At 40.4% G+C, this 20,902-nt stretch overlaps 1 protein-coding gene across 1 annotated transcript in view; it reads left to right on the top strand.

The window, feature by feature from the left end:
- Window positions 1–20,902, top strand: part of vwc2 (von Willebrand factor C domain containing 2) — a 149,339-nt gene that overhangs the window by 26,629 nt on the left and 101,808 nt on the right. Inside the window, exon 2 of the mRNA XM_061910762.1 lies at window positions 12,648–13,341. Coding sequence (XP_061766746.1) covers window positions 12,724–13,341 — 618 coding nt within the window. The 5' untranslated portion in view covers window positions 12,648–12,723. The remainder of the gene's footprint in view (window positions 1–12,647; window positions 13,342–20,902) is intronic.

Here is a 20,902-nt window from a genome sequence, read left to right as displayed (position 1 = left end):
AGTGTGAAGCGACCAGAATGAGAATCAGCACCTCCAAGTCCGAGTCCATGGTTCTCGCCTGGAAAAGGGTGGAATGTCGTCACCGGGTTGGGGAGGAGACCCTTCCCCAAGTGGAGGAGTTCAAGTACCTAGGAGTCTTGTTCACGAGTGAGGGAAGAGTGGATCGTGAGATCGACAGGCGGATCGGTGCGGCGTCTTCAGTAATGCGGACGTTGTACCGATCCGTTGTGGTGAAGAAGGAGCTGAGCCGGAAGGCAAAGCTCTCAATTTACCGGTCGATCTACGTTCCCATCCTCACCTATGGTCATGAGCTTTGGGTCATGACCGAAAGGATAAGATCACGGGTACAAGCGGCCGAATTGAGTTTCCTCCGCCGTGTGGCGGGGCTCTCCCTTAGAGATAGGGTGAGAAGCTCTGCCATCCGGGAGGAGCTCAAAGTAAAGCCGCTGCTCCTCCGCATCGAGGGGAGCCAGATGAGGTGGTTCAGGCATCTGGTCAGGATGCCACCCGAACGTCTCCCTAGGGAGGTGTTTAGGGCACGTCCAACTGGTAGGAGGCCACGGGGAAGACCCAGGACACGTTGGGAAGACTATTTCCCCCGGCTGGCCTGGGAACGCCTCGGGATCCCCCGGGAAGAGCTAGACGAAGTGGCTGGGGAAAGGGAAGTCTGGGTTTCCCTGCTTAGGCTGTTGCCCCTGCGACCCGACCTCGGATAAGCGGAAGAAGATGGATGGATGGACAATAATAATACATTCCCATCACCTTGTATCAATGAAACATTAGGCTACTGAAATACTGACAAAGAAATAAATGCAAGCTGTAGAGTAAAATATTTTCAATATAGTACTGAAGCTTATAACGTGCTCAAATAATTATAAAACACTCACTTGTCTTTGTAGCATGGGTCTAGCATTGTTGCCACGGCATAGAGGGGCATAATTGCCAACCCTCCTGGATTTTCCTGGAGACTCCCGAAATTCAGCGCCTCTCCCGAAAACTTCCCGGGACAAATTTTCTCCCGAAAATCTCCCGAAATTCAGTTAGAGCTGGAGGCCACGCCCCCTCCAGCTCCATGCAGACCTGAGTGATGTGTCGACAGCCTGTTTTCACGTCCGCTTTCCCACAATATAAACAGCATGCCTGCCCGATGACGTTATAACTGTAGAATGATCGAGGGCCAGTAATTGGTTTCTTATGTTGGTTTATTGTTAGGCAGTTTCATTAACATCCTCCCAGCGCGGTAACAACACACAACAACAGCAGTCACGTTTTTGTCTACCGTAAAGCAGTTTGTCTGCTGTAAACAGCAATGCTGTGACACTCTTAAACAGGACAATACTGCCATCTACTGTACATGCATATGTGACAAAAACATCTAGGGCTTTTAGAGAGTGCAGTGCACAACTGCGCAGACAACATTGAGACAAAGCAGAAGAACAATGAAGAAACAGCCATGGCGACGACGAGTAAGATGAAGAAATACGCTTGTAAGTTCCAAGCCGCAGCCGCGATTGGTCCTGGATAGCCTCCGGGAAGAAGTAGCGGACTATACCAAGTGCTTGGCAGAGAAGATCTTCCTCAGGAAGCAAAGATTGACCGGTTTTGGGCCATGCTAGGGAGAGATGGACGATTCCAGACTCTAGTGCATTTGACTAAAGCACTTTTGTGCATGCCACACAGCAATGCATCATCAGAGAGGGTGTTCAGCATGGTTAGAAAAATAGTGACAGAGAATAGAACAAGGATGGACAATTCAACCCTTAACTCAACAATGAGTAGATAAGTGTTACGTGTGTGTATATGTGTAAATAAATTAACACTGAAATTCAAGTATTTCTCATATATGTATATATATATATATGTATATATATAAATATAAATATATATATATATATATATATGAAATACCGTATTTCTTTGAATTGCCGCTGGGTATATAGTATGCGCCTGCATAGAAGTACTGCCGGGTCAAACTCGTTTCGCAAAATAATTAGCATATGCTTAGCATATGCTTAGCATTACTGCCGTCTCAGGATTAACGACGGGTCAAACTCATCCATCCATCCATTTTTCTACCGCTTATTCCCCTTTGGTGTCGCGGGGGGCGCTGGTGCCTATCTCAGCTAAACTTTTTTCGCAAAATATTATTTTTATTAGCGCATGTCTAGAAATTTACACCAGGTCAAACTCGTTTCGCAAAATAATTAGCATATGCCTAGGATTTCCGCCGGGTCAAACTCGTCACGTCACAAGTGACACTTCACCTGTCATCATTTTCAAAATGGAGAAGGCTGATTTTAATAATTTGATATCGCATAAGGCTTCACGGTGGCAGAGGTGTTAGTGCGTCTGTCTCACAATACGAAGGTCCTGCAGTCCTGGGTTCAATCTCGGGCTCGGGATCTCTCTGTGTGGAGTTTGCTTGTCCTCCCCGTGAATGCGTGGGTTCCCTCCGGGTACTCCGGCTTCCTCCCACTTCCAAAGACATGCACTTGGGGATAGGTTGATTGGCAACACTAAATTGGCCCTAGTGTGTGAATGTGAGTGTGAATGTTGTCTATCTGTGTTGGCCCTGCGATGAGGTGGTGACTAGTCCAGGGTGTAAGCCGCTTTCCGCCCAATTGTAGCTGAGATAGGCGCCAGCGCCCCCCGCAACCCCAAAAGAGAATAAGCGGTAGAAAATGGAGGGATGGATGGATATCGCATAAAGGGAAGAAGATTAAGAGTTATTCAGTAGGATTTAAGGTCCAAGCTAGGGCTGGGCGATATATCGATATATACGATATATCGTGGGTTTGTCTCTGTGCCATATAGAATATGACTCTATCGTAATATTCGAATATACGTTCTCACGCAGGACTTTTAGCTGCGGGCGTACACTTCAGGCTCTCCTCGCTCTTCCCTGTGTCTCCTCACAGACAAGCAGGCACACATACGTCACAAACTGTCACGTCACACGTCACATACACGCCCTCGCAGGGCAGAGACATAGCGGCGTGGCTAACGTTAGCTGCTAACGTAGCCGTACGAGAGAAAGATGCTGCAGATCTGGTAACAAATGAAGGAATAATTAATTCCCAATAAAAACAGCAGGGTTTCCATCGTCTGGCGGTGTTACGGCTTCAAGTGGGAATATGTCGAACAGACAACTGTAATTTGTCAAGTGTGGGGAAGAAAAGTGTTGCTATAAAAAGTAACATTACTGGTAATATGTAGCATCATTTAAACAAATCACTCGCTAGAGAATAAGGAGAATTTCATAACCTTAGTAACATACCACATAGTGAAGGATGAATACTATTTGATTTCTTATTATGCAGCTCCTTTTTATTTGACACTTAAAATGTCTCTGACAATCTTGCAATTTATGTTTTGGAAATGACTTGAATATTTGTGCCATTGCTTAATAACTTCAATAAATATACTTTTGGTCCATTGACTTAGTTGTGATTTCCCTCTCTATGAAAGTTTAAAAGTAGCATATATGAATGCAGTATGAAGAAGAATGTTTTATTGTATACACGTAGAATCATCATACTGCTGTGATTATATGCATCAAGTGTTCATTCAAGGCCAAGGCAAAATATTGTAATATATATTGTATATCGCGATATGGCCTAAAAATATTGTGATATTAAAAAAAAGGCAATATCGCCCAGCCCTAGTCCAAGCTATTGAATATACTAAAAAGAACAGTAAGCAGCTATGTTTTATTAATATACCGTAGCTGCGTGTGTCAAATATGATTCATTAAATGACTCCCGCCTCTTGGTGTTAGAGGGAGCTAGTGATCCTTCTTGCGACTACTCGGCTGCAGAAGAAGTGACAACAAGCAGCGAGAGTGAGCAGCGATCGTTTATTTTTTCCTTTCACTTGCACTTTTACCATGGAGGATTACATATTTAAAATAAAACCGTTTTCTAAACTGGACTTTCAATCGAAGCAGGAGGTAATAAAAGAAGATCTCCATCAAGACAGAGAGACTTTTAAAACTGAATAAAGATAAGGAAGACTTCTATAAACAAGTTATCGATGATTTTGATCAGAAGGAGCTGCCATGCACTTCATTTATAAGTAAAGGTAAGACCATAATAAGGTTTTTTTTATTATATGTGCTTTTTATGATGGTATCCTTACATCACACTCTAATTTTTAAGCGCAGGCCTAAATTTACCGCATGCCTTTGGTAAGCACCAGAGTGAGAAGAGCTATTAAATTAATTAGCGCCCTGGCGGCAATTCAAGGAAATACGGTACTTGACATGGTGAATTCTAGTTGTATATATACTCCTCCCCTCTTAACCATGCCCCCAACCACGCCCCCCCGACCACACCCAAAACGGGATCTGGATCGGCATTTTCCTATGCCTTGCCAATACGCATTTTTTGGCAAATATCGGCGGCTGATCCGATCCAGATATCGGATCGGGACAACCCTAATGGGGACAGACGTTAATGTCTCATTTTATTGTTAGCATCTAAGATAGCCAGCAAGTACTTGCGATAACCCTGGGCATTTTACAGCGGTTATATTTATTACAGTTCATGTGCATATAGTACATAAACAGCTGAAACCGATGCAGAGTGACCGCTCTTGCAGCCTGTAATCACATATGCACATGGCAATTTATCAAGGCTGGCAAAATTAACAAGTTCATTTTAATTTTTCGTTCGATTAATTGACTTAACACAACATCGACCCAGATCTACACCCCGTGTCCATGTGACAGATAGTAAAATCTGTATATGTGGTTAGGTGAGTTCAACATGTTAAAAGACATTCCTTTACAAATAAGTATCTGGCTCATCTCTTTCTCTTCTTCTCAACTGCAGTGTTAAAGTATGCACTCCCAATCTGCTTCCTCTCCGTCTCAATGCAGCACCACTACTTCAACCTCAAATGTAGCAATTTAGCTAAAAACATTACTCATATAGTGTCAGAATGCCAGCAGTCAATTTCAGCACTTTACCCTGTGAATGGAACATAATTTATGAATTTTCAAAAGTCAAGAGAAAACATTTGACATCATAGTTGGACCGGCTTTCTGCTCTATTCACAGTTTACTGTAGCAATGCAAGAAAAGGCAATGAGCGTACAAATATATTTGTGCTGTCAAATACAAATATTTTTTAAATCTGATCAATCTAACTTTTGTGACTAATTGTGATTAATCACAGTAAATTACTTGCTTGCAAATTGTAAATTAGTTTGAAAAAACATGCCCCCAATTCAAGTTGTCATTGTATTGTTGAAAATAGAAGCATTTCTTCTTAGTATTATTAATTATAAATAGTGTTATTTGTATTGATATTTTTATTCTTCCGTTTGTAGTGCAATTATGTTCATTGTAATTTCTGTTTTACTTCACTAACTGTTTCTTTGCTATCATTTTTTGTAACATATTTATAGATATCGTATTAGCTAATGTTGTTGTTGTTGTTGTTTTTGTGTCTGTTGTTGTTGTCTCTCTGTATTATCCCTCTCTTGTGCCTGCAACTTTCCCTCTTGTCATCCTTTTTTCTTCCTTCTATCCCCTTTTGCTCTTGTCTGGCTGCGCCAAACATGAAATAGATCCATTTAGTAAAGTGAAATACAAAAAAGGCAACAAAAGAAGTATCCCACATTTCTCTTTTGTACAGTAAATATGTGCAGCAGATATGGGCATCTACATCGACAATATGATTTGCCTGTGTGGCTGGCCAGGACAAGTAAAACAATAAACTAACAAGAAAACATACCCAATTATTTTGACACAAACACGTTTTATGTCAGAATGTCATGCACAAAACAAAAATAAAGTGTTTTCCTAAATATATGTACATTTTTTGATCAAAACTTGGTTTCCGTCAGGGTGTATTTTTAAGCAAAATTTTCCATAAAGCACACCTCACTCATTGTTAAACCACTACCCCTGGTTTGGGTGATAAATTGGGTGATTAACAGCGTTGATACATAATTAAAGGTGGACCAAATTTTGGGGGGACGTTTACCTATCATTCACAATCTTAGTGTGACAAACACACAAATGTTTTGTTTTTTTGCATTCTAACTTTTATATGAATGCTAGCAAAAGTTTTCTAACATTGGAAATAATAGAGAAGAGTTATTACATCATTACGCCTATTGCATTTATAAAGCGCTCTAGAAACATCCATCAACGTTTATATACATGCTGTAAGTACATATGCAACGGTCATTTTAAGCATAAAGCAGGGCATTATTTCACAGACGCATCACAATGTTGGCTATATTCTTTAGCAACAACAACTACGACTAATCATGGCAGACTGCATGAGAGCCAAAAACAGCTACAAATGATGATCCAGAACCTTATATTTTTGAGCCTGAATATACGGAGGATGAGCTACAAGTGTTAGAAGCTGCGTGAGAAGTAAATCCAACAAGTAGCACTATTGCTTAGTGCTAAACAAGAAATACACACTACAAACAATAACAAACAACCTCTTACTGTACAATATCTGTTCTCACTGGGACGTCGACTCATTGGATGGTTGCATATTCCCGTTTCGATGAAGAAATAATCCTAATTGTAACGCAGGTAAAAAACAAAAAACAAAAACGAAACAAGCATCTTTTCGTGTCTTTCTCCCCATCTCAAGTCTTTTGAATGTCAAAGTTGACCCACTTCTCGATTAGTGGTCATATCCTTCTTACAAAAAAGCAAGAGTCGTGATTTATAATGTAGAATTAAGTTTTTCTCATTCAGGCGTTGCAGCAGCTCACCGGCTCAGTATGTCAATAGCTGCATAGGCTAAAAGTAATTTCTCTGCGTTAGCGCTTATAATAACAATATCTGTAAAATTTTGTTAAATATTCAAGTCTTGACCTGTAAATAGAGTTTTGTTGGTGGTTTTTGGGTGTTTTTTAGCGGGCTTTTTGGGCGCAGTAGATGATTCCAATTAGCTGCATTGTTACTTGTATTAACACATTACTGTTTATCCAACTAAGATATTCAACTGTCCACATTAAAACCTTTGTCTAACCTTTTTTTTTTACCCAGGAAAGTCCCATTGAGATTAAGAATCTATTTTTCAAGGGAGTCTTGCACATTCATACACCAGTGGAGGTGCAACTGGGAGCAAGGTGGGTGTAGTGTCTTGCCCAAGACACAACGGCCGTGATTAGAATGGCAGAAGCTGGGATCGATCCTGCAACCCTCAAGTTGCTGGCACGGCCGCTCTACCATCCGAGCCACACCAATCCCTATAAACTGTGCTCTCATAGAACAGAGCGATCAATACATATCTTGAAGGAATATGACACAGAGGTGTTTTTACTGTGCTATCAAGGACCGCTGAACAGAGGAGACCACAAAACCCGCTTGAACACTTTTATTAGTAAAGCGTAAGAAACACAAACCATGCAAAATACTTTTTTAACAATGCTGTGATAATAACAATGATCATTTTGGTCATAATAACTGCAACATGTCATGTTTACTGTAACATACATCTGTAATATAAACTATGCTGGCATAAGTGCCATCATATGTGTTTGTTTTGGTCCTGTCCAGCTACACAGGCAAATCATATTGTTGATGTAAATGCCCTGTACATATTTACTTTACAAAAGAGAAGTGTGGAATACTTTTCTTGTTGCCTTATTTGTATTTTACTTTATTAAATTGTTTTTATTATTATTTGGTGCAGCCGGGCCAGAGCAGGAAGGGGATAGAAAGAGAAAAAAAGGAAGACAGAGGGAGAAATTGGGGGGACAAGAGGAGGATTAGACAGATAGACAACAACAAACACAACAACAACAGAACAGCATCGGCGAATAGGATTTCTACAAATATGATGGTAAAAGTGATAGCAAAGAAGCAGACAGTGAAATAAATATTAATAATACAGAAATTACAACAAATATTATTACACTACAAATGGAGCAATACAAATACCTATAGAAATGGCACTATTAATAATCATCTTATCATCATCATCATAAGGTCTTTAAAAGTTAGAATGAAGAAAATAGTTTCCCTGTATATAACAACGGTATTAAAGCGGCCTCAGCAAAGGCAGCAAATAATCTCTACATAGCAAATACATGGAAGTAGGCCACCGAGCGCAGCAAGCAGCAAAGCGTCGTAGTTGGCATTTGAATTTCAAAGTGCCAGAGTAAATCAAGTTTAGCAAGAGGCAAAAATAAAAATATCGAGCACAGCTTTTTAATCAAATGTGCTGTGTTTGCAGTTGATTCTGGAATTCCACTCCTCCTAAGGTGTTGTGTATTAACTTACTGTGCAGAAAGGTCAAGTTAAAGAGCAATTACATGTTTTTACAACTAAATAAAAGGACTCTTGAAGGTGTTTTTCTGGAACATCTGTGCAGCTTACAGGCTGGTTTTCTTTGAATGCATATTGACTGCAATTATTTGAAGAAGTAAATTGATTCAGATTCATTGTTCTGTTACAAGCAGCAGCAACTTTAGAATGTTTGGTTTCTAACCCTTCCTCATTGTGAGCGACCAGACTGATTGATACAGGCAACTGTTTCAGTAGTAGGCGTTATTGATTTCCTTACACGGGCTTTTGAAGGTTTCCTAGCCCAATCCCCAATCTATGGGGGCGTGGTGTGATGTCAAGGGACCCTGGGGAACAAGCTTTATCAGTATCATGCTTCAAAACCGCTTTGAAAAACTTTTTATTTAGGTTAAAGTGCTTCTGGGTTAATGTTACTGATCAATATGAATGTATTATTATTTATTTAGAGTTTTTTAATTAAATTTTACTAGTATCCAATGGTAAAAGTCAGTCATAAAATGTTTGTAGTCAAATAAAGATTAGAGATCGAGAATATGTTTGTCTCTGGGCCAATATCGACACCTATTATTATTAGTCAAGGAGGCCTAAAAACAATATTTGAAGCTGATATTCATTCACAGTAAAATGTATATAAACATGAATAGTGTTTGTCAGGTAATAGCTGGACAAAGTTTTCAGTTGGGGTTTTTTTACATTATTTTTTAAGAAACGTCAAACCAGTAGGTACATAATGATTAATGGCTCACTAATTTTTATGTTAATTTAGCACCAAACACAATCAGCGGATTTCACACGTTTTATTACGTACGTGTGTCTAATGCTGCAGGTCAGTAGAGAATCAACACTTGCATTTCAAAATATGGGAAATCTCTTTGGGAAATTTAGTAAAATTATGGAATTTCTCTACATTACAATGGCTCGCCATCTACTCAGTTTTATACAATTTTATAGCAGATTAATACATTGTAAGTTTTACTCGGGAGGAACTCTGAAATATTGCAAACATTTGAATAAAAATAATTCTGGGTTATTATGCATAGCTTATAAGTAAAACATTTTTTAAGGTGTCTGACTAACACGATGGCGACGCATGGTGGATGCGCGTTGTCACCCCAGGGATGCAAGAGGACCAAGACAGGCAGGAGTTGCAGGTAAGAGTTGATTTAATACAAAACATAAAATAACACTGGTACAAAATACAAAGAAAAGGCGTGCCGAACGCACGGAGAGCTAGGCTAATAATTAGCAACGGGAGCAGAGTACAGAAATAGATGTGCAGAGCGCACGCGAAGCTAAGGCGAGACTTAGCAATAGTGACTACAAAAAGAAGAACCAACGTGCGTGTTGCAAGTAGCAAACAAACCAACCAGAAGGAACTGAGGTAGCAGGCAGGACTAAATACTAAGGCAATCAATGAAAAACAGGTGTGCGTCGAAACAAGGGCAGGTGGAACCAATGTGAAACCATGGAGATTAAGGAACGGAAGAGTCCAAAATCACAACACTGACATGATTCATTTTGTTACAGAAAGTATGAGAATGCTCCCTCTCCTTCTTTACTTATAAAATAAGTCTCCTATTTGTCAATAGTTCTACACAAAGTTTGGATTTTTGGCAGAGATATCTTCCCTGACATCTTCCTGTCCATCCATCTCTGTCTATCGTTATTTAATAAAATCACGGAACAAGGAACTCGCTACACTCCTTTAATGAGCCTACGCTCCGAGTGTTACAGACGGATGCTTGATTGTTGCATTAGCGATAAAAACAAAACCGGATCAGTAAGACGTTTTTTCTCATGCGGGCAAATGTTCTGGTTTTTGAGTGGTGGTTATTATTCATCTATTTCACAAATAATTTTTTGGGTATACTAAATACTGGTATCATAAGTGTATAAAGTATGTTTCGGACTATAAGGCACACTTAAAATACTTGCATTTTGTCAACATTTTCTATATTTTTGTCAAAATTTTCTATATTTTTGTCAAACTATAGAAAATTACATACAGCGCTTAAAAATCTGTCAAAGTGTTTTAGTACAACTTTGGTAAGCTATGAAGCCGCACCGCTTGATGGAACATGCAGCATTGCGGCTATCGTAGTCAGGTGTACTCTGCTTCAACATATTAAGGTGTGTGTATAAGGACCCCCAAACGGCACATATTACGATACATTGTATCTGGCGATTTGTTACGCAATATTATGCAAAACCAACTTTTCTTACATATTGGTTCCTGCTGATGGGTTTTTGGGATCTGCAGAAGTCCCAAAAATGCGCGCGCGCCCACCATCGCAGTCTGTGCCATAGTCAATAAGCTCCTTCCTTTTCTATATTCTCTTGTTGTGGGGCATTCGTCCTCCGCTTATGCAATTTTTAATATAAAGTAGCGTACAGTTCTAACTTATATCAGTCAGTAGACTCTCTATGGAAGTGCTAAAACCTACCGGTTCAAAAAAGATGACAAGAAAAAGACACAGTTGAAGTGGAGGCACATAAATAAGACTGCACACAAAACGACACATCGTTAAGAGAAGGTCAGAAATCAGCTTGAAGAAGGTCTGTGAAACATAATCTATGCAACATTTTGACCAAAGAACCACTATTACAACTTATGTAGACCCCAAGGAAGTGTTTTAAGTGTAGAAAAAAAAATCTAAATGTGACTCCTTTGATGCGCCACATAATCAAAGTAAATAAATGTTATGCAGAGGCGTATTTATAACTTTTATAGACAATACTTTTTAAGTCATGTCCACACGAACAAGGATACTTAATAAACACATACTTATCTCTCTGTTTAGGCCTCTTGTCCACACGCAGACACATACGTTTGTCTTTAAAAACGCAGACTCATGCAAACGCTGCCCAAAGTGTGGAGTTCGAACACCCGCCGCTTAGCGTATGCGTGTGCATGGCACAAACTGAGATTTGTGATGCACACACTGTTGTGCGCTGTCATTTCCAAAGCTCGGCATACTTGCCAATCTTGAGACCTCCGATTTCGGGAGGTGGGGGGGTGTGGTCGGGAATGGGGCGGAGGCGTGGTTGGGGCGGGGGCGTGGTTGGGGCGTGGTTAAGAGGGGAGGAGTATAATTACATCTACAATTCACCAACTCGAGTATTCCATATATATATATATATATATGTATATGTGTGTGTGTGTGTATGAAATACTTGACTTTCAGTGAATTCTAGCTAGATATATTTATTTTATTATATATATAAATAAAATAAATAGTTGAATTTCAGAGGGCACTGTACTGTGCTTGCTGATTACTAAAAAACAACAACAACACTTACCTTTCACGATTTGAGTAACCTTTGTTCTGCCATTTGCGTACAGGCGAGCAATCTCCGAATCCGGGAACATATCCTACACGGATTTGTTGTAGACATCCGCAAAGGAGAACGGGATGTTGCTTCCAGCTATCAGCATAGCCATCTTTGTCTCAGCATAAGCTACACCATCGGGTCTCCATTTTGGGAGGTGGCCCATAATACTAGGTTGTGAACGATGCTGCGCTGCTGACGCTTTGTGCTTCACTGACTGTTCATGACTGAGTATATCCGTTCGGCCACTGTGTTCAATGGAGAAATCAGTTCTACAAAATTTACAGGCAACATACCCTTCCCCTTCGAACTCTCCTGGATAAACTGAAATTCTTGTTTCCATTTGCTTTGGAACTTGCAAACGTATTTCTTCATTTTGCTCGTCGACGGCGTCGCCATGGCTGTAACTTCCTCGTTGTTCTGCTTCGTCTCCTTGTGTGTGCAGTTTTTTATCAAAATCCGTAGATGTTGTAACGTGATTGGGCAGGCAAGCTGTTTATATAGTGGGAAAGCGGGCGTAAAAACAGGCTGTCGCTGTCCCCACTAAGGTCCGCATGGAGCTGAAGGGGGCATGGCCTCCAGCTCCGGCTGAATTTCGGGAGATTTTTTGGAGAAAATTTCTTCCGGGAGGTTTTCGGGAGAGGCGCTGAATTTCGGGAGTCTCCCGGAAAATCCGGGAGGGTTGGCAAGTATGACAATACTGCCTTGCTGGCTTTAAACACAATATAAGATGACTTACTGTGTGTGTGAACGTAAACATGCTGATATTTTAAAAAAAGACGCATCAAAATGGGCTTTGCGAAAAGTTTTCTTCTTCCTACGGGAGGGTGTAACAACAAATAATAGCAAAGCACTGTCCTTGCTCGAAGATTTAATTCACTGATCTGACCGACTGGCCTTATTGTCCTCAAGTGTTTGCTTGACATGATGGAACAAAGCCATGCGCATGTCCTGGCACAAGACCACACATTTGGGATAAAAAAAAGTGACAAAATACTGAGCACATAACCCCAGTTGTATTTTCTCTTTCCAGATGGACTGGCTCACACCTGAGATGTGAAGTGTGTTATGTGAGCCAAGGTGTTTTCCCACCTCACTGGTGGGGAGAGATGTTGCACTCCGTTGCCATGACAGCAGAGGTTCTCTTTGTTCTCTGGTTCCTGATGAGCAGTGCCCAGAGCAATCCTATAACAACCTTACCAGTTAGCCGAGAACGTCTGGAAAGGGTGCTGACCCAGGCCAGGGAGGACAAAGCGGCCCCCAAGCAGCTGCAGCCTGAGGACAACAATACTTTAGGTCTGAACAGGACTGCTGTGAGCCGTGCCCGACAGAACCTCAGCTCCCAGACCCGAGGGCCTAAGGGCGGGAAGTCCCAGGAGCTGTTGACCGAGCAAGACACCCTGAACCAAATAGACGTGGGCCCCACGAGTGACGTCACCCTCTCCTTGGACGCCATTGATGAGTACGCCTACCCAGACTACAGGGGTAAAGGCTGCATGGATGAGAGCGGCTTTGTGTTCGCCATCGGTGATCAGTTCAACCCAGGCCCTTCTACTTGCCCTTGCCTCTGCACAGACGAAGGTCCTCTGTGCAGCAAGCCTGATTGTCCCAGGGTTCACCCTCGCTGTGTTAGAGTGGACACGAGCCAATGCTGCCCGCAATGCAAGGAGAAAAAGAACTACTGTGAATTCCGGGAAAAGATCTATGCTTCACTAGAGGAGTTTAAGGTGAGTTTATGAACTGCATTCACTCTTTTTTGACATACTCCAAGTGGAACAAAGCACTGACAAACCCCCTTTGACGTTCAAATTAGTCTATAGCAAGCGCGGCATGAAAAGTAGTTCCCCCGCAGAAAGGAAGAAGGCAGATTTATAATGGCAAAGGTCAGCACTTGTCTTTGTTCTCACTGGAATATTCCTGTAGGCTCAATTTAGAGCTGCAGCTTCAGCAAAGTCTTCCCATATTGATACACTTGTAGCAGTCTTACAAGTGCAAGCTGCTGCGTACCCGCAGTATATGAGACATACAAACTTGTCTCCTAACCATTATGAAACACAGTTACATGAAAATGAACTGAGGTGAAATACCCACCTGTTGAAGACCCATAATGGAAAGGGAAAGGGAAAGTGTTTGCAGAATTATACTGTTGGTGTCTTTTAGGTGCAGTTGGAATAATATCCTCTTCGGAACCTGAGAAGTCTTCTGATTTGGCATCTGTTTTTGTTCCATTAATTTTTTCAAATTTACACATTTTGGAAAAATATAGCCCTGTTATGTAAAACAAAAATGTCTACTGCAGAGGATCCCGGTTCCTTGCTTCGTCATTATCAACCCTTTCGAGCTAAATTCTCACAAGTATGTTGACGTCATAGCCCTGCAATGAGGTGGCGACTTGTCCAGGGTGTCACCCGCCTTCCGCCCGATTGTAGCTGAGATAGGCACCAGCGCCCCCCGCAACCCCAAAGGGAATAAGCGGTAGAAAATGGATAAATGGATGGATGTTGACATCATCAAAAACACATGATTAAAGATGCAGCTATCTAATATTTTAGTCACTGAGCAATCTATCAATGAATTTGTCCGATTATTTGAGCAATGGAAGGAAACATACTTTGTAGCCTCAATGCGTATTTTAGGGGAAATAGTTGACATACACAAGGGTTTTCTGATGACTCCCATTTTTTTTCTTATAAATCCACTTTAAAACTGAAGTAGCACTTTTATTATGGGAGCATTACTATATATTACGTATATTTACGAAAGAAAAAACAAACAACAAAAGATTTAACATAATAGAGATAAAGAACCACAGCAAACAAAAAGGTTTGCTGCAGAACTGTAGGCTTGTAAATGAAAACATTTAGTAGCACAGACACATATTTTAATAATAGAGAAAACAATTAGTCGCAATTTGAAATGTCCTAAATAACACAATTTATGACTAACACTCCATCAACGTACACAGTAACAAACACGTGCACTCAGACCTGAAACCTCAATTACACATCCCTGCCCCACAGCTGTTTGTCGTCGTAGTCAAATCATACTACGTCATGCCGCACACACACAAATTAAGCTTCACATACAGTAACATAACATGACTGACATCACATCACATGCAATTATATAATTGATCATAAAGATACTCATACAGACTTCTCCAGGGTGTACACCACCTTACACCCGAATACAGTTGGAATAGGCTCCATTAGGGCTGGGCGATATGGCCTTTTTTTAATATCGCAATATTTTTAGGCCATGTCGCGATACACGATATATATCTCGATATTTTTCCTCAGCCTTGAATTAACACTTGATACATATAATCAAACGAGTATGATTATTCTGTGTCAACATTAAAAACTTCTTGTTCATACTGCATTAATATATGCTCATTTTAAACTTTCATGCAGAGATGCAAGTTACAACTAGAAAAAAAGAAAATACCAATTTTATTCATACGCTGTTGATGTGGAAATGTTTTCCTTGGCATTTTGATGGTGTGGGCGTGTGGCACCAAATGGAGATGTAGACATGCGGAGTAAGCACTCTTCATTCTCTTGCAGGTGACTTTTCAAACAATGCTACATATTAGCAGTAATGCTACTTTTTATAGCAATGCTTTTGTCCAACACTTGATAAATTATGGTTGTCTGTTAGACATATTCCCACTTGAAGCCAAACCACTGCCAGACGATGGACCCCGTGCTGTTTTTTCTTGGGAAATAATTGTTCCTTCATTTGTTAACAGATTCGCACCTTCTTTCTCTATTATCACCACTCGCACGGCTCAGCTAGCATCACAGCTAAAGTTACCCATGCCACTACCTCTCTGCTCCGCGAGAGCGTATACGTATGACGTGTCATTATGTGACGTATGTAAGAAGGTGCGCTTGCTGTCTGTGAGAAGGACAGGCAAGAAAGAGCGAGAAGAGCCTGTAGTGTAATGCCAGCAGCTAAAAGCAACTGCGTGAGAACACATACTCTGATATCACGATATAGTCATTTTCTATATCGCACAGAGACAAACCCGCGATATATCGATATATCGCCCAGCCCTAGGCTCCAGCAACCCTCGCTACCCCAAGAGGAACAAGCGGTAGACAATGGATGGATGGAAGCTACTCATACACATACCAGAATGACCAGTCATATTGAACGTTTTTCCATGTAGTGATATCCCAGAACCCACCAATGGTGATTTGAGTCAGCCCTTGGAAAAGTCAGAGGCTGTTTGCAACCTTTGCGCGCATGCCTAGGGGGCACTAACTTTCCAAAGTATTTTAAGCATTAAATCCTGACCACTTACGGTTTTTAGCATATAATGATGTAACTATGTACGTACGTAATATGTATATATTCTATCAGAACAACAACGTGACCGCAAATTGTTAGTTACTTCTTTTGGACCTATATTGTATGTGTGCACACTGTCCCTATGTGTATAAGTGTATGAGACAGTGGTGAATGAACGCTAAAAAAATCCCATAGACCAATGAACAGTTTTTATTCAATATAATTAGTAATTGTGAAGAATATAAATAGACACTTAAAATATTATGTTCTGTTAAACCACTAATGGTAACATAAGGTAACTGGTGGTGTTTTTGTTTACATATTTTTGTTTGAAAAATGTTTTTCTTAGAGCCATCTCTCTGCATTGACACTGCTGTTCCCACCACACACACCTACCCTTACGCACACGCACAAACTACAGCAACCGCAGCAAAAACCTGCAACACCCAACGGCAGTTTTGCTCTCATGTGCACTCTATTGGAGGAGTCTTGCGAAAACGATGTCCATGTATTTTGAGTTCTGGCACCAGATTTAATATTTTTTCTACAAAACCCAACACCGGTGAAGTTGGCACGTCGTGTAAATCGTAAATAAAAACAATACAATGATTTGCAAATCCTTTTCAATTTATATTCAATTGAATAGACTGCAAAGACAAGATACGTAACGTTTGAACTGGTAAACTTTTTTATTTTTTGCAAATACTAGCTCATTTGGAATTTGATGCCTTCAACATGTTTCAAAAAAGCTGGCACACGTGGCAAAAAAGACTAAGACAGTTGAGAAATGCTCATCGAACACTTATTTGGAAAATCTCACAGGTGAACAGGCTAATTGGGAGCAGGTGGTTTCCCTGATTGCGTATAAAAGCAGCTTCTATAAAATGGTCAGTCATTCTCAAACAAGGATGGGGCGAGGGTCATGACTTTGTGAACAGATGCGTGAGCAAATTGTCGAACAGTTTAAGAACAACATTTCTCAATGAGCTAGTGCGAGGAATTAAGGGATTTCACCATCTACGGTCCGTAATATCATCAAAAGGTTCAGAGAATCTGGAGAAAACACTGCACGTAAGCGGCAAGGCTGAAAACCATCATTGAATGCCCCTGACCTTTGAGCCCTCAGGCGGTACTGCATCAAAAAATATCAGTGTGTAAAGGATATCACTACATGGGCTCAGAAACACTTCAGAAAACCACTGTCAGTAACTACAGTTTGTCGCTACATCGGTATGGGTAAGTTAAAACTCTGCTATGCAAAGCGAAAGCCATTTATCAACAACACCCAGAAACGCCGCCAGCTTTGCTGGGCCAAAGCTCATCTAAGATGGACTGATGCAAAGTGGAAAAGTGTTCTGTGGTCTGACAAGTCCACATTTCAGATTGTTTTTGGAAACTGTGGACGTTGTGTCGTCCAGCCAAAAGAGAAAAAGAACCATCCGTACTGTTATAGGCGCAAAGTTCAGAAGACAGCATCTGTGATGGTATGGGGGAGTATTAGTGCCCAAGGCATGGGTAACTTGCTCTTTTGTGAATGCACCATTAATGCTGAAAGTACATACAGGTTTTGGAGCAAATATGTTGTCATCCAAGCAACATCTTTTTCATGGACGTCCCTGCTTATTTCAGCAAGACAATGCCAAGTCACAATCTGCATGTGTTACAATAGCGTAGCTTCGTAGTAAAAGTGTGCGGGTACTAGACTGCCCTCCCTTAAGTTTCTGGACTTAAGGGAGGCCGGGGTGTCTGGCCGGGGGGTCTCTGGCCGTGGTCTCCAGAGTCCGGAGACCCCGAACTACTTAAGCAAGAATGAGAAAAAGTTCCACCTGAAAAGCTTCAAAAATTGGTCTCCTCAGTTCCCAAATGTTTACTGAGCAGTGTTTAAAGGAAAGGCCATGTAACACAGTGGTAAAAATGCCCCTGTGACAACTTTATTGCAATGTGTTGTTGCCATTAAATTCTAAGTGAATGATTATTTGCAAAAGGAAATTACATTTCTCAGTTCAAACATTAAATATTTTGTCTTTGCAGTCTATTCACTTGAATATAAGTTGAAAAGGATTTCCAATTAATTATATTCTGTTTTTATTTACCATTTACACAAGGTGACAACTTCACTGGTTTTGGGTTTTGTAGATAATAAACCCAATAAATTAATGGTTGAAGCAACCAAATAAAAATCACACTTTTTTTTAATTGATGTAATCGATGAATTGTTGCAGCCTTACACATGATGGTGTTGTTTTGTTTGACTTTTAGGGCATATTTTTTTCAAAAGCTGTAGGTAGCAATTTCCTCTGTGTTTGTCTTACAGAAAGATGTATTGATGTATTGTCTTTGTTTATATTGGTGTTTTCCTAAACTGGATTGGAGGTAGATGTATTATTTTTTACTAGCAAACGCAGAAATGCTATGAGTACTCTGCTGATGTAAAAAAAAAAAAAAAGATTTCCTCACACAAGCATCATACATTAGCTTTTGTGCTGTGCAGCGGGACTTGCAACAGGCAGATTGTTATGCATGATTGCCAAGTTCTGGGGCATTGTACTAAGTGCTGCCTCTCTTCATTTTTCACAGTGTGAAGTGCCATGCGGAGGCGCCAGCCTCTGCAATCAGCAGCAATGCCTTTAGAATTAACCTTATCGCTCTTGATAGGACGAAAGGTGTGCTACTATGCACAAGCGACGGCCGTATAAAACCTTCCCAGGTTATGCAGTGGCTGCATGTCATTTAATCTGTACATAATCAGTCCCAGTCTTTTAAATTACATTATTGCTATTAAGAGGCACACTGGAACAATTGAACAGTAAAGTCACCACTTGTCTTGTTCAATCTGTGTTAACAGACACAAAAAGGAAAGTAGCATAATCTTTTTTCTACAATTTACATTAGCCTGCAATACGTTTGAGTGGGCTATTTGTTGTATCCAATCTATGTTCGGCATTACTTGATTTGTGTCATGGTAGTTAGGGGTTAGGGTGCAATACAGACAGTATTTGCTGTATTGTCACTTTTACATGTAAGTTAAAACTATCCTATCTGAATGATATTCATCTCTGTGTGTTCACAGAATAAAGCAGACTGTATCTCTGAGAACAGAAACATAGACTAAGAACTGATCCTGATTATCTTGTTATCATATGAAACCATATCAAACAAAAAGGTACTGATAAGCACCTGGAATTCCTGAGAATTTTACAGAATTTGCACATTTTGTAGAAAGGATAAGTTTTTAATGAAAAATGTTTTATTGTTACACCATTTTAAAACATTTATCACCATATTGCTGTAATCAGTGACGTGCGGTGAACTAAACACCAGGTGAGCCACACATCCTTTTTTTTTTCTTCTTCTTTTTTTTTATTTTTTACTTAAATTCATATGTGCAGCACGAGTCATTGTTGATTTAGGTTGCACATTAGAGTTACAGGGAAAAAAGGGAGTTATTCGCTTTCATAAAAACGTTATCATATTGTTATTATGATATGATAAATAATAAATAAATAAATACATGGGTTGTTCTTGTATAGCGATTTTCTACCTCCAAGGTACTCAAAGTGCTTTGACACTACTTCCACATTTACCCATTCACACACACATTCACACACTGATGGAGGGAGCTGCCATGCAAGGCGCTAACCAGCACCCATCAGGAGCAAGGGTGAAGAGTCTTGCTCAGGACACAATGGACATGACGAGGTTGGTACTAGGTGGGGATTGAACCAGGGACCCTCGGGTTGCGCGCGGCCACTCTCCCAATGCGCCACGCCGTCCCCAATGGGTCCAAAAACTATTTAATTAAGTTGTTATTAAATACTTTTTGGTCCCATTTGCTTTTAACCAAATCAATCAAGTATAGTGAGTGGAGTGTATATTACCTTTCTGTATTTTTATCTGAAGCAGCAATAGCTATACTCCATAAAAACGTACTTTGTATGATCGCATTCATTTTGTCTTAAAGTCCCGTTTCGAGAAGTATTTAATCTTGGATACAGTATATAATCCTCCATATTGGCAGAAACAGTCATTTAATTACATTTCATTCCAAGAAATTAAAAAATATTTTTGCATCTGACAAAAAACACCCACAAACGCTGGCTTACTGTAATAAAAATAAATGCCATGTTTGTTATAAACACAGTTAAAAAAAAAAAAAGAAAAGAAAAAAATGCTGGCTTCCGCTGTAGAGACCTGTGTCTGCTAGCTTGAGCGCCCCCACTTCTCCCAGTGTGGCGAGTCAGAGTACTGCTGAGGCATCGAACTGCAAGTTGACAATATATCACCCCCTACCTTGAGGCAGAGGTACTTGCTGCCTCAAGACCTGCCTTTTTCACGTGGCAACAAGCATGCGTCAACCTCGCACGCAAGCCCAATACACACTGGGTGTAGCCGTGTCTGCCTCACTTCTCATCTGCTGCATTGTTTTGATCAGGAAACATGGAATTTCTGCGATTTTGACCATGAAAAGGATCAAAATATACAGGAACCACACCAAAATCACATAGCTAGCCAAAAGAGATATATTAAAACTTATTTTATTTTATTACTTCGTTTTGGAACATCTCATGGTTAAGCCACCTGATGGCAGGTGAGGCAACTGCCTCACATGCCTCCCATGACAGCACGTTACTGGCTGTAATGTATGTTGACACCCCAATTCAAATCATATATGTTATGTTTGCTAAAACCTATAACAGAAGGGACTCCCTTCAGAATAGATTCCTAGTCTAAATGGGCTTTTCCTGATCAAATTGTTTTTATTAATCATAATAAACGATGGCTTAACAATGACATTGATTTTCAAATATTTATTTTTAAAAAGTGAACACACCCAATTGAGGATGTGTTTGTGGAGGTGGGCTGCATGCTTCCCCACCTCGCCCTTTATGGCAGTGGTAATGCACACTTGCCAAGCTTGTGAAGGCAAACCGAAGACTCCAGGCCAAAAAATTCAGAATATAAATATATACTCTAATACGAATACAAAAACCA

This window comes from Nerophis ophidion, linkage group LG09, assembly GCF_033978795.1.
Source record: "Nerophis ophidion isolate RoL-2023_Sa linkage group LG09, RoL_Noph_v1.0, whole genome shotgun sequence".
Lineage (NCBI taxonomy): Eukaryota > Metazoa > Chordata > Actinopteri > Syngnathiformes > Syngnathidae > Nerophis > Nerophis ophidion.
This window is presented reverse-complemented; position numbering and strand designations above follow the sequence as displayed.